Genomic DNA, 13,260 nt, shown 5'->3' with positions numbered 1-13,260 from the left:
TTACCCTCGGGTACATATTATACGCCATTAACGACAACGACCCTTCGTGCGTTAGTCATCGAAGTTTACCTCTGCTCATTACAGTACGGCGACAGCAAGTATGAAATGACAGGCTATAAACATTTTGATGATTATCCCAGGGTAGCAGTATGCGATTTTATCTGGGTAATAACTGTTACGTACCCATTATTATGTTGTTGAAATATTAAATCCCGTTTGCCGCATTTGTTGTCTTGAAAGTTGAAAATACGGAATAAAAAAAGTTAGATGAAAGGGATGTCATCCCAAATAATAGCACAACCTAAACAAAAAAAGAGATATAAAAATAAGATAAATATATGCCTTCAAATTGTGAAATTTAAACCACCATTTTTATTGCGAATAAATCCCGAGTAATCTAGCGCCAAGCAAAAAACTTGTAGTACGAGATATTGAAATGAGATTTTACAAGGTTCTCGCAGACTGTAAATCCTCTCGACAATCAAGCGATCATGGAGAGTTTTTCGTAGCAAAAAACCGGGAAGATTTTTTTATCTTGGTTACATTCAGGTTTCGGGTTGTGTTTCAAGTGATAAGCTCGCCGAGTGCCAGGCCAATGTACGAACCCGTAAATGAGTGGAAAGGTCTGCCTGCAGACCTCGGCATCAAAGTTTGAGCGCCATCTTTGAATCTACAATTCACACGTAAAACATCAACGGTCACAACCTCTGTTACAGCGCCACCCCTAATAGAAGAGGCCCTTGTTCATAAGGACAACTCTGTGTTTGCCTCGAGTGAGCAATACTGGTGAACAGCCGTCTATCGAACAAACAAACACATGTCTACAGGGGTAGAAATGATCTTTTGAACAAGGGAGTCCAACGACTCCCTACCCTCAAAAACAGGTCCGCAGTCTGAGGTTCAAAAATTAAAGATTTTAACAATAAGCGAATGTGCTTAATTTTGAAGATTCATCGCAGGTTTGCACGTCAGCCAATATTTTCTTGGACTATGTAGCTGGAAAAATACGGTAATATCTGCTAAGGCCGTTGCTCCGGACGAACTAGTTAGTATCACAGAATTTTTCAGGGAGTCACAGTCTTCAAGGGAGTCGCGCCAGTAAAATCAGGGAGTATTTGATTGCCGACCTCGCCTGTTAATTTCGCCACCCTGCGTCTAATGTTTATTTTTTAGAATCCTACTGAGACAGTTTATAGCATTGAAACGATACGTACACAACAGAGAACCCTGTCTATTTAAAAAAATCTCAGCATTAATGTCTAAATGCTTCAGCTGCATATAGAGCAATTTATTTCTCTTCAGACAGAACATGTCTGCATTTTCAGAACATTCTACGGCAAAACACTTTCAGGATCAATTATAGCCGATTGGCGCATGGGCTTTTTTTTCCCCCCTTTTAGACTTACTAGGACAACTGCAAGAACTGTGCAAACCTTGACTTTGATGCAAACTGAGCGCTAACGCAAAAACATTACCCATTCAGGTTACAGTTACATTCTCCTATGAACTAGCCTAAACCCAGCACAGCACACTAACGTACACACAAATGATTTCTGATGGATAAAATTTTGCATGATCTCAGGTAATAAATCCAAATATACCAAACCTGCGGATTCATGGAAGATTCTCAGCGCCAGCTTCTAGCAGAAGGCCATACTCAATGTTCTAGCTAAAAAAGACTGTTTGTTTCCGCTAATACCCCCATTCACCAGGGCCCAGATCTCACTACGCTCGATACTACGCTCTAACAGCGTGGTGAAACGTGCACTAGAACGCAGTATGAACGTATATGGACGTACTGCGGATCGGCGATCGAAGCGCGGTGGCAGTCACCGATGAGCGTGGAGAGGCCGTAGCCAAACTTGAACATGTTAAAAAACAATCGTGGGTTGCGTGCGTGCGGAAAGACAACGCAGTGGCGGGCGTATTAGAGACGTGGAAGGGCATAGTACCCACGTAACTCCGAGCGTAGTAGAAACTTATGATCGTGTCGGGTGCGTGAAAATTGTCGCCCCGTCTGCAGCACAATGTCAATAACGTTTTCATCAGGCTGTTACTCCGTCGCATGGAGATGTCTCTGCGACCTGACCACGTTCTCACTATGACCAATGGTGGCGTGCTTCTAGCAAGCTTCGACCCGTTTCGTACTACGATTGTACTAACGCCCAATCACGCTCAGACAGCGCCATTGTGGCAATTCGCATTGAACATGTTAGTTACGCTCAAGATCCGCGTCGCTGCGAACATTGGGGTATAAATTGGGGTGCTACCCTGGCCACCGCCAGCAGTGTCCACTATGGATGAGGGCCAACACTACTCATACAATGTTTCTCGTAAGAATAGACACTCGAAATTACTTGATTGCCAGCCCTCCATCAAATGCTGACGAAGGATGAGGAGGAGAAATAAAGTCCTTTGGCGGCAAAGCTGTAAGCAATACTATTATGGTTAAAATCAGTAGAAAAATAATCTTGATGTGAACACGCACGGCAGAATCGCATGATGAATGTCTAAAGCGGCGGCAGTGTTTATATGGTCGTTTGCCAGACGCAGTGGCGCGCCCTGCCTAGAAGCGTGATTAAGTTCGCACTAGAGCTTGACTGGCCCAGGTTGAGGCGCGGGTGAGCAATTTGCGATCTGATAAGGTCGGCAATAAGACGGCAGTGGAGGCGCAGTGCAATGCGTTGAATGCGGGTGTGGTTGTTGAGCGTGGTGAAAGCTTTGTTGAGCGGTCAATAAAGATCGGGTAAGAAACGTCACTTAGATCGTAGTATCGACGTAATTAGCATCTAAGTATTCGAGGCTTGGGCCGCCTGGGCCCATATTGGCCACGCTCTCACCAACCGCTGACACGCACACTCGGCAAATTTTTGGAGGCGTGGGTCGATCGTGATGAGGCGTAGCTCAGGTGTGAATGAGCCTTACCGCGCCTAGTCCATTTCCAACCCGCCCACCCCCCGCGTGCCCAAAACACGTTTCATTGGCGATCGCAAAAAAAATGCGGTGATGCCATTAATTTTAACTTTAAAGTCACTTAATAATGGGCTGTGCATTATAAGATATAAGGGAAAGAAGTATTGTATAAATCCCAAAAAAAAATATTGATTAAATTTTTTTGGCCTGCCTACCTACCGTGTGCCAATCTTTTTTCAGCTCGTTAGCAGAGACAAACATCTTTTTTTGCTTAGGCGCTTACTAAAGTATCAGACGTGTAGCTGAAACGTTACCTATTGAGGTGAAATGGGCGAGGGCAAGAGCCATAGCATTGCCAGGGCTCTAACGTCGCTGTCAGTGAGGGTGCTGCTGCATCCCTACTTGAATGAACTCCACGGCGTCGTATTGTAGCACGCTGTAGAGTCCAGTGCGAACGCAGGCATGCGACACCGCTATCTAGCAATGCAGCATCCATTGACCTCACGCCAAGCACCGGCGCATAACAGACTGTGACAACAGAACATCTTCTTGTGCATATCAAGAAGTTTGCGTTTACAAAGTTATGACATTTAACAACTCTACACTGTATAATGACAGTAGCACAGTTACAGTAGCAAAGTACGCACGCACGCACGCACGGCCACGCACGCAACGCATTTGTCTTATAAAACACATGTCTTCTTATTCTTGTTGACTTTCGTAGTGAATCGAACAAATATATCAGTCTTAATCTTCCGCACACCACGCTAAATCTCTAGAATGGCTAATTCTTATAACAAGAACAATAATAAACAATTCAAATACAAGTTAATGAACTGACATTGACGTTGACATAAAAGATTTCAACAATGAGCATGGATCTCCGAAGTTTAATTAGAGGGGCGTGGGGGGGTCGCTTCTCTCGCCACCTCCCTCCTCCTACCTCTCACACTACCCCCCTACGCGACATTTTTTTTTTTTTTTTTTTTCTCGATTTTTTTTTTTTTTTTTTTATTTTTTTTTTTTTTTTTTTTTTTTTTCTTTTCAAATGCGCGTTACGGTCGAGCATTTAGATTTTGTGGGCCAACTGTTGACGGACAGGCCGACGCACGACGACGGACATGGTAGCACAACGAACACGCACACATGGCACAGCATGCACCAACGCATGGGACAATCATACGATTCTAGACAGCTCATCTGATCTACTCAGTAAGCTAACGATCAAATCCTGCAATAGATTGTTCATGTAGTACACGCACTTACTAGGCCATTAGAAATGCTCCACATTCCCCCACCATTGGCTTTTACATAGATTAGTTTCAAGGGTTTCAACAAATCAGCAGAGATCAATAAAGCCAGTCAGGATCGTAAGCGAGAAATTCTGATATATAATATACCTAGGCTATCACTGGCGTCAATTGACAAGCAGTCTCAGCCAATCAGCAATCAAGATAAGGACATTTTAAAATACACCACTTAGCATCAAAGTGAAGCAAAGTCGATAATATAAGGCCTGCGTGCATTGAACATGCGTAGAAACGAGACGAGCTTGATTACCAGAGAACCTAAAAGATCTATTCAACAAACACGCCAAGGTGTGCGCCATGGTTGTTTAGGCTCAGATGGATAGGTAAATTCCAACGGGCTTTCCACCATGCAACAAATGCTCACCTGGAGCCCAACATTTCCCAGCAATTTCTATACAGCACTTGTACTTCTGTGCAGCCTGTGTGGGTTTCCAGCCAGTAGGCAGGTGTGACGGCTTGCTCACTGTCTGCAGAGTATTGCTGCCGGCAGCTTTACTGAATCATCACCTACACACGACGAGTAGAATAACAGCGAGTCCGTTAAGCTTACCGGCGCTGAGAGGGTCTATGTCCCACGCAGGGTACTGCCGAACGTACCCTGGTACTATCTAATATGCCGGACCGTACCTCGCCTACTCCACTAACGAGTCTAGGGAGTCGCCTACGCCTACTCCCTAACCCTAACCATATTAGATAGTACCAGGGTCCATTCCGGCAGTACCCTGGGGGACATAGACCCTATGAGCCTTACCGGCGTAGCAGCTGTTATTGTAGTGGCTATAGGTATTATAGCCTTCAGTCATCACTGCATTTAGCCAGTGGTAAAAAAGGAATCGACATTAAAATAAGTTAGTCCACAGTTCATGTTATCTGCAACAAAACCTTCGCGTGCAAAGCACAACGTTGCATGGCGCATTGTCATTGCTAGCTGTTGTTGTTTTCGTTTTTGTTGTTGTTGTTGCTGTTGGTGCTTTTGCTGGTGGTTATTTTTGATCATGATGATAATGATGACGTTGTTGTTGTTGTCAGTTATTAATTAGTGTGTCGATAAGTATATATTGTATGTTATTAACCACCATGTTGGCTGCAGATGCACATGGAAGCTCTATCAATCGCAGGCAGCATGTTATAAGAAACACAAGTAGATGCGACATTGTAAGCCCTCCAGAGATGCCAACACATATTTGAAGCAATCGTTAGTTTCTGGCTATCAAATTAGTAGTTGCTCGGGTCACGACGTGACCCGGGCTTGCTAGGGGGGTCCGGCAAATTTTTTTTATTCTGAGATGCAATTTAGGCATTCTGAGTGTCAAAAATGGCAATAAATTGAAAAAAAATGACAATAATTGACATTCTTTTTTTTTTTTTAGATCACATCGAAATTCGTAGTTTGATGGTGCAAGTGGAATAGAAATTCGTATAAAATACGGATAAATCGTAGTGGTTGGCATCTCCTTCACGTCATAACTTAAAGTGAAGTAGCGTGTAAACGTCACCAGGTTTTTGACTTCTGCTAGACGTAACTCTTCGCAATGTTTCTCGAAATGGCCTCCTGATGTTTCTTCAATTAACCGGGCAGTTCACGTATAACAGCTATATCCAGGCGCGGCATATAACGAAATTTGATTTCATACTATTGCAATGCTGCTGCTGTCCTTGTTGTTTTTGCTGCTGCTGCTGTCCTTGTTGTTTCTGCTGCTGCTGTTGTTTCTGCTGCTGCTGCTGCTGCTGCTGCTGCTGCTGTTCTTGCTCCTTGAGTGGCACCTTCTGCTCTTGATGCAGCTTCCTTTGCACTCCATGACCCTCTGAAAACATTAAAAGTCATTTTGATACAACGCTCGGGTGTTCGTTACGAGTCCATTGACATACCAGTGTAAATGCAGGCTGGACAAGATAAGTTCCCGCTGAGCGTGTGTTCTCCTTGCGTTGTGTATATTCGTTATCTGCAGCTAGTCGGCTACGCTGAGCTGCGTGTGTACGGATTTGCACAAACAGTAGATCGTAGCAAACATGCCTCTTTAAAAACCCGTTCGCTGCCCCGGCCGCACGCACGCCCATAGAGAAATACATAGGTAATAGCTAAAGATTTCAACACAACCATTTCGATTAATTAACAAAATAAAACACTCTACGCAGTACGCACTACTACAATTTCAGCTAATTACCCCTAGTAGCTGATGTACAGTATAGATATATATATCTAACAGTGACGGTTAACATGTACCCAGAATAACACGTTAGTCCACAGCAACAGTTGACCAACCTTTGTCTAATAAAGCTTGCTGGACTTTAGCCAGTTTCTGATTTATTTCCTTAAGATCAGCCATGGGGTAAACGGGAGAGCAGTTTTTAATGGCAGCATGTAGTGTGGCACACGCATACTCCAGCCGCCCCATCTTCTCTAGTGCACCAGCATCCTTGTAATATGCCTGCACAAACAAACACAGATCATGTGTAAGTCAGTATCTCTGTAATACATCTGTACAAACATACATAGACCACATGTAAGTCAGTATCTCTGTAATACATCTGCACAAACACAGATCATGTGTAAGTCAGTATCTCTGTAATACATCTGTACAAACATACATAGAGCACATGTAAGTCAGTATCTATGTAATACATCCGTACAAACATACACAGACACGTGTAAGTCACTATCTCTGTAATACATCCGTAACAAACAACACAGACACTGTTAAGTCAGTATGTCTGTAATACACCAGTACAAACATACACAGACCACGTGTAAGTGTTTATCTCTGTAATACATCTGTACAAACATACACAGACCACGTGTAAGTCAGTATGTCTGTAATACATCTGTACAAACATACACAGACCACGTGTAAGTCACTATCTCTGTAATACACCCGTACAAACATACACAGACCACATGTAAGTCCGTATCTCTGCATTACATCCATACAAACAAACGCATTACATGCGCAAACAGGACGTCAAATACGCATTTAATACTGTTAGCATAAAATTCACTGCAATGTTGATTGGCACGGAACGCAGAGAATGATATAGGCAACTGTAACATGCTTACTACTGCAGTGCCAAACAAGACACTAAAATTGGGCCTCAAAGTTTTCAGTGCAAAGAATAGACATCGACGTTTTAACAGCTGTGGATAGCATGAGCTTGAAGACCTTGCTCATGAGTGTAGAGTACCTTTGGCCAGGTTTCGTCCAGAAGCATTGCACGGAAGCAGTCTGATCTCGCACTCGAGTACTTCTCCATTTCAATGTACACCTGCAATGCATGACAATGTGAAGCAGCCAATTCCCACACAGCTCACATGTACTTTCTAATACTTACACAGCACACAGGCTATTTCTTACATGCATTACAAGTAATTTCTTACACATCTCATACATGGTTCATACAAGACTGAAAATTTTTTCAAGGACTTTTCAAGGACATTTTATCGGAAATTCAAGGACATTTTATCAGAATTCTTACACAGAACAAAACATACCTGGATTAATTTAATAACCCCATTCTTAATCACTGCATGCCACTTTAAAACTTACCTGGATCACATTAATAAACCCTTTCTAAACACTGTCACTTTTTACAACATACCTTGATTTACTGACTGATTTTACTGACTTACTGTAATTTGTGATCATCATTTAACTGTCTATCGTGTCTATAGCTTTTTAAGTTCATTTAACGCAATTTTAATCGAGGTTTGCCACATTATTGATGGTACAAAATTTCTGTTTATTACAGGCAAGGATTCTTTTCTAAATGCAAGGACTTTTCCAGCACAAAATCAACATTTACTAAATTCAAGTACTTTTCAAGGACTCCCTCAAATTCAATTACTTTTCAAGAGACTGTGCAAACCATGTTATAAGTTGTTTCTTACATGCCGGAAAGTTTATAGCACTTCAGTAGGAAAGGGATGAGATGACCGTAAAGATACAAAAACACGCCTTAGTACAGTGGTTCCAAACTTTTTTATCTGGGCCGCACTTTTGGAATATAAATTCGCTCGCAGCACACTAAATTTTCCCTGATGAGAATTACATTCAAAAAACAAAAACAACTCCTAGCAGTGCTTGATTCATAACATAGAGGCACAACATACTTTATATGATCATGTGACATCCAGAAAGTATAATAAATCTTACAAATAAGTGCAAAAATAACACACGATACTATTTAACACTGCACTGAATACAAAGGGAGATGGCATGAAATCTAGAAAATTCGACCAGTTTCTAATTCTATACATATATATTTACCATATTATATCACATGTAACAAAATAAATCAAATGAGAAAATGACCTTCATATTTATTTTTGGCACATGAATTTTTGAAATGTTTCTTTGTTTGTCTTTGAAACTTTCACCCACTTGCCATCCTCTTGCGCTGCACACCACCTGTGACATGCCCGCACCGTTTGGGAACCACTGCCTTAGTACATTCAGATGGAACCTTTTAAACAATTACACACAACACCAACTTGCTGGTTGCATGTTCCCTAAAAGCTACATTTAGCAGTTTACCTGTGTGCCGATTTCCGTAAACGATGTGATTGAATGGATTTATCTCGATGGCATCTGTATAGCGATGTAGCTGCCTTTGAATAATCTTCTTTAAAAATGCGTTGTTGCCAATCTTTGAATCCTCTACTGTCCTGGTGCAACATTAACAGACAAGCAGTAAATACCACAAGATGACAGCTCTATGTATTCAATAAACGTAGACAAGTATAAACACATCAAATAGACTATGCCTATGATAAGCCACACAAAACACACACATCATGCAAACACTTGGTCATTTTGTACTCCCTAATACTACACTCTAATTTTTATATTATATGTTCTAGTCATTTGATATGACATATTCAGTATATCATGACATATTTTCTCAAATGATCTATGAACTTGCTGACAGTACAAAACAATGAATGCATTTCAGCACCATGTAAAAAAGGACCACGTCATAATAATTAAACTGACCCATTTGTCTGGGTGTGACTGACAGGCAGATCTAACATGATCAGTGTTGTGACAGGATGCTGTTTAAAGACAATGCCTGGGAGAAGAGTTGCCACAAAGTCGGACAATTGGCATGCACACGAGAAAAATATGTATAAACTACAGTCCAGGCTGACCTAGCGCAATATCAAACTGGAGCATGCTTATCTCACCCAGATGGATAGGTCAATTTGCTAATCACCTGGGTACGCCGATCATCTGCTTTCTCATATTCTAAAAGGACGTTTGGAGTCACACAAGATTCTATCATGTAGCTGCAGAAGTGACACAGCAGTAACCATCACAGCAGTGACAGACTGAAGGGGGCTTAGCTCCGGCGGAATAACCACGCAGTCTGTCGCCTGCAAGCCGTCAAATGTGTGATGTGAAGACACATACGTTGATTTGAACGCACCTAACCCTTGTCCCACCCCTCCGTCATCTCCCATCATATCAAGACACGCCACATTAAGTTAAGGTTACTCTCAAGGTTTAGCAAAATTTACCGATTTTCCATTTTCAACTTTATTCGATGGCTAACACTATGTGCCACCGCATGTACATGCTCATTTCTCCATATAACGATACATGTGAACTTTCAGAGCGTATTGATTATTCCGGCACACGGTGTTAGTGAGCTGCGGCTGGACGTCACTGTGACATCAGAGACATAGATACAACCAGATTTTCATGATATTCACTAAGGCCAGATCATTCACATCAACCCTTCTACAGATGTTATCTTGCCAGTGATAGGTTAAACTATCCACGCTGCCCAAAATAGTTCTTCACCGTCACTACACACCTTACATTAGGCGCACGTTTGTTGATATATAGCTTAGTGACGTCAGGCAATGGCGCGGGTGTTCCGTGCGTTTTGCATGAAATTGCGTTGGTAACCTCGTAATTTCTCAAGGTGCATTGAACATTTTACCAATTTAGTGGTGTCAGTTAGTATGATATGTCACAGTAAGTACCAGGTTTCTCCGCTACGTTGGCACGGGGCGTGCGGCCCCGTTTGGGAAACTGCCCCCTGTTTCAATCGTTGCGCCCCGTTAAATTACCTCCGCCCCGATTAAATTCCACCACAATAAAAGTTGGACAGCGAGGAATCGATCGTCAAAGATTCCATTCCACCCGTACCACGCATGCACTGCAGCCCATCACACAAGTTCAAACAGTTACCTGCTACGCACCCAACAATAACTATGCACCGACTCGGCTACTCTATATATACAAGAACCCAAAATACCGTCTATGGTGTGTGGCGATTTTACGCATTAATTAGTGGTACGGTAAAAAAACACGCCCCGGACCCCCAAGTTTCCCCTTCCCTCCCTTCCCCCCTATCCCTCCCCTCCCCTCCCCTGCTTTCAATTTCATCCTGGGAGAACCCTGATACTAACAGTAGTATGTTTTACACTACGTTCAACCATTTTGCAAACAGTAGCGGTCGATCATTGTGAAAAATAGAAAACGCTGATTTCTCCGTTTCGGTTTCTGCAATAGTAGCGCGATGTATAAATGGATATTCTCCTGTGTTCTTAATTATTACAACACGGAATAATTGATTCAATTCTAACACACTGCCTTGATTTTTAAGCAGTTTTTTTCATTTTTCTCAGTTAAATATGAAACGGTTTACTGCACAATGTTACCATGAGCCTGACTCGTATTTCGAGAATAGTTGCCAAATCTCAGTCATCCGCGTGATGTCACGAGAGCTTGCCGCTTTTTCGGCTAGTTCTATTACAAAATAAGTTTTAGAGCGCCTGTATAATTTTTTTTATTGATGCATATAGTGAAAAATAACAAAGCTATATATTACTATGTGTACAGCCATTATTTTTTTGCTTTCGGCAGGCGTCTTTAATGCAAAGTATTGATTCAGCAGGCATGTACACATACACTAAAGACACAGACTTACCCAATTTCTTCAACATGTACCCATGATATAATTTTCCATCAATCTCTCCAGAGACATTGGTAATGTTGTTTTCATCTCACTGGTTATTGTTGGAGCCAGCCTTCAATAAGCTCCACGAGCAAAAATGAATCATCCCTCTGAAGGTAAAAAGATGCAGCCATTGCTATTACCTGCGTTCACACGCAGACTCCGTATTTATGAAAATTCGGTATTTGCGAGCTACCGATCTGACGACAAATTCGCGGACTTAAGCCGCTTGCGCTTCAGGTCGCCCTACGCATTTGACTATCTGCAACCACTTTATCGCCGATTAGCAGCGTAGCAACACACTCATGTCGACTTGAAGCTGACTTAACGCGTGACTAATCGCCGATCAGATCATAGCGTTCTGCAGGAAACTAAGACGGCGTTCGCGGCCCATTATTTGTACTAGCACAAGCAGTTATTTAGCAGAAACAGAGCAAGCTTGATGCCGGGACCAGTCTACATAAAACGAGCCAGTACACATGACCAACAAAAACGGCGCTACAATGTAAACATCACATGTCATCAAGGTAACTTCGTAAATCTATCCTCAAATTTTGAAAATCGTTATAATCATGTGCAGAAAAATATTTTAAAAAATTGCTGTGTGTATACGAAAACTTAATATATATTGAGAAAGGGTTTGTGCAATAATCCCTCCTTGATAAACTGCGTGTAGGCTGCCATTTTTGTTAATCAACCGTGTACTTATGATAATCATGTGACTCGACACGGTAGCGGTGATTGGCTGCACTCACGATTGTCGCCGCACTGCCGCGTAGAAATAAAAACCGTTTCTATTTCTGCGCATCGCGTCGGCGACCGTATTTTCGGATTGTAGAGAATACTCATGTCGATTTAGTCGCCGATGTTTTATCTGCGATCTGGCTGGTTTTTGATGTACGATCTTCAAATTTTGTCCGGCAACTAGGACGTAAGGCGACCTGTCACTCTGAGTTGGCCTTCACTCTACCGAGCGTTCACACGCTGTTTCGCGCTTCAGAAATGCCGTATTTTATACTGCGAGACTGCGAGTTGAAAAAAAACAATGCCGCAAGCGAACAATCGCGACATTTAACAATCAATGCCACAGCAACGACGACGACAGGAATACGTAGACTATAGTCCGCACTCGACAGTTCCACGGCTGTCAGTGTAACGTGAATGCGAACTGTCGCGCGCAGACCAGTCTATTAAATACGCGGCTTCAGAAATGGTGTATTTGCGTTCAGTTGCGTTCAGGACGAAGAGAAATACGCCCGTCCAAGAGATTCGAAATTCTCAAGCCACGAGAAGTAATTCGCATCTGGGAAGCCGCGTATTTAAACAAATACGGCATCTTTTTAGATTCAGTATTGTTGGACCGCGCATTTTTGCCTAGTGTGAATGCTAAATACCGAATGTATTGCTCCGTGTGAACGGCGGCTATTATTCTTCCTGAATTCCTATGTTAAAGCAAACACTTGTAGGAAAAGCCCTTAGAATAATACTGGAATAATCAATGGGAAACTTACAAAAAAACTAGCACTCCTTTTCAGCACAAAACATAAAGCCATTTGCACACACTTGTTCCTGGTCCTAAAACATTATCTGAGACCTGCAAGAAAGCGTGGTTATTAAAAGCCAAAGAAATTTCCCAGCCGCATTGTAACAGACAAACACACACCATTTTTCCAAAGGAGTTTATACATAAGAGGTGACAATTAACGCATTGACACACCCGCTGTATTTTCCACCATTTTAGTAGATAAAGTGTTATAAATTTTAGTATGTTTTAAAGAAATCCATCATGATTTTGCAAAGAATTGGGGTTTTACTGAATGGAGGCATTCAACAATGTCAGTGAAACAGAAGCTACATGATGTTTCTGACAATTTTGCCCAGTTGTATGGGTGTGTATAGGTTCAAGTTGAAGAAATAAGACGTCCGATTATTTGGATTCGAGTGCCACTTTTATTTCGGTGCCAACATGCGACTGTGCCGTGCTCATGTAAATACATTGCTATAGCAAGGATAACATATCATATCGTAGCACCAAGTATAGTACCTCAGGGTTCCTGACAGATTAATTCTCTTCTCT

General features: G+C 42.1%; 2 protein-coding genes across 3 annotated transcripts in view; both read right to left on the bottom strand.

Moving 5' to 3' along the window:
* LOC106812262 (E3 ubiquitin-protein ligase TTC3-like) overlaps positions 1-3,249 on the bottom strand; it is an 8,835-nt gene extending 5,586 nt beyond the window's left edge. The window contains exon 1 of the mRNA XM_014816091.1: positions 3,228-3,249. The gene's annotated coding sequence lies outside the window, so the exon portion shown is untranslated. The remainder of the gene's footprint in view (positions 1-3,227) is intronic.
* Positions 3,250-5,668: 2,419 nt separating this feature from the next.
* LOC106812271 overlaps positions 5,669-13,260 on the bottom strand; it is a 24,962-nt gene continuing 17,370 nt past the window's right edge. For both annotated transcript variants that reach the window (XM_014816103.1, XM_014816102.1), the window contains exons 9-11: positions 7,404-7,484; positions 6,487-6,652; positions 5,669-6,028 (exon numbers count right to left, since the gene is read on the bottom strand). In XM_014816103.1, the coding sequence (XP_014671589.1) occupies positions 5,817-6,028; positions 6,487-6,652; positions 7,404-7,484 (459 nt within the window). In that variant the 3' untranslated portion in view covers positions 5,669-5,816. The remainder of the gene's footprint in view (positions 6,029-6,486; positions 6,653-7,403; positions 7,485-13,260) is intronic.

Source organism: Priapulus caudatus, unplaced genomic scaffold (genome assembly GCF_000485595.1).
Source record: "Priapulus caudatus unplaced genomic scaffold, Priapulus_caudatus-5.0.1 Scaffold628, whole genome shotgun sequence".
In the NCBI taxonomy this organism is placed as follows: Eukaryota; Metazoa; Priapulida; class Priapulimorpha; order Priapulimorphida; family Priapulidae; genus Priapulus; species Priapulus caudatus.
Note: the sequence above shows the minus strand (reverse complement) of the source record. Positions and strands in the feature narration are given on the sequence as shown.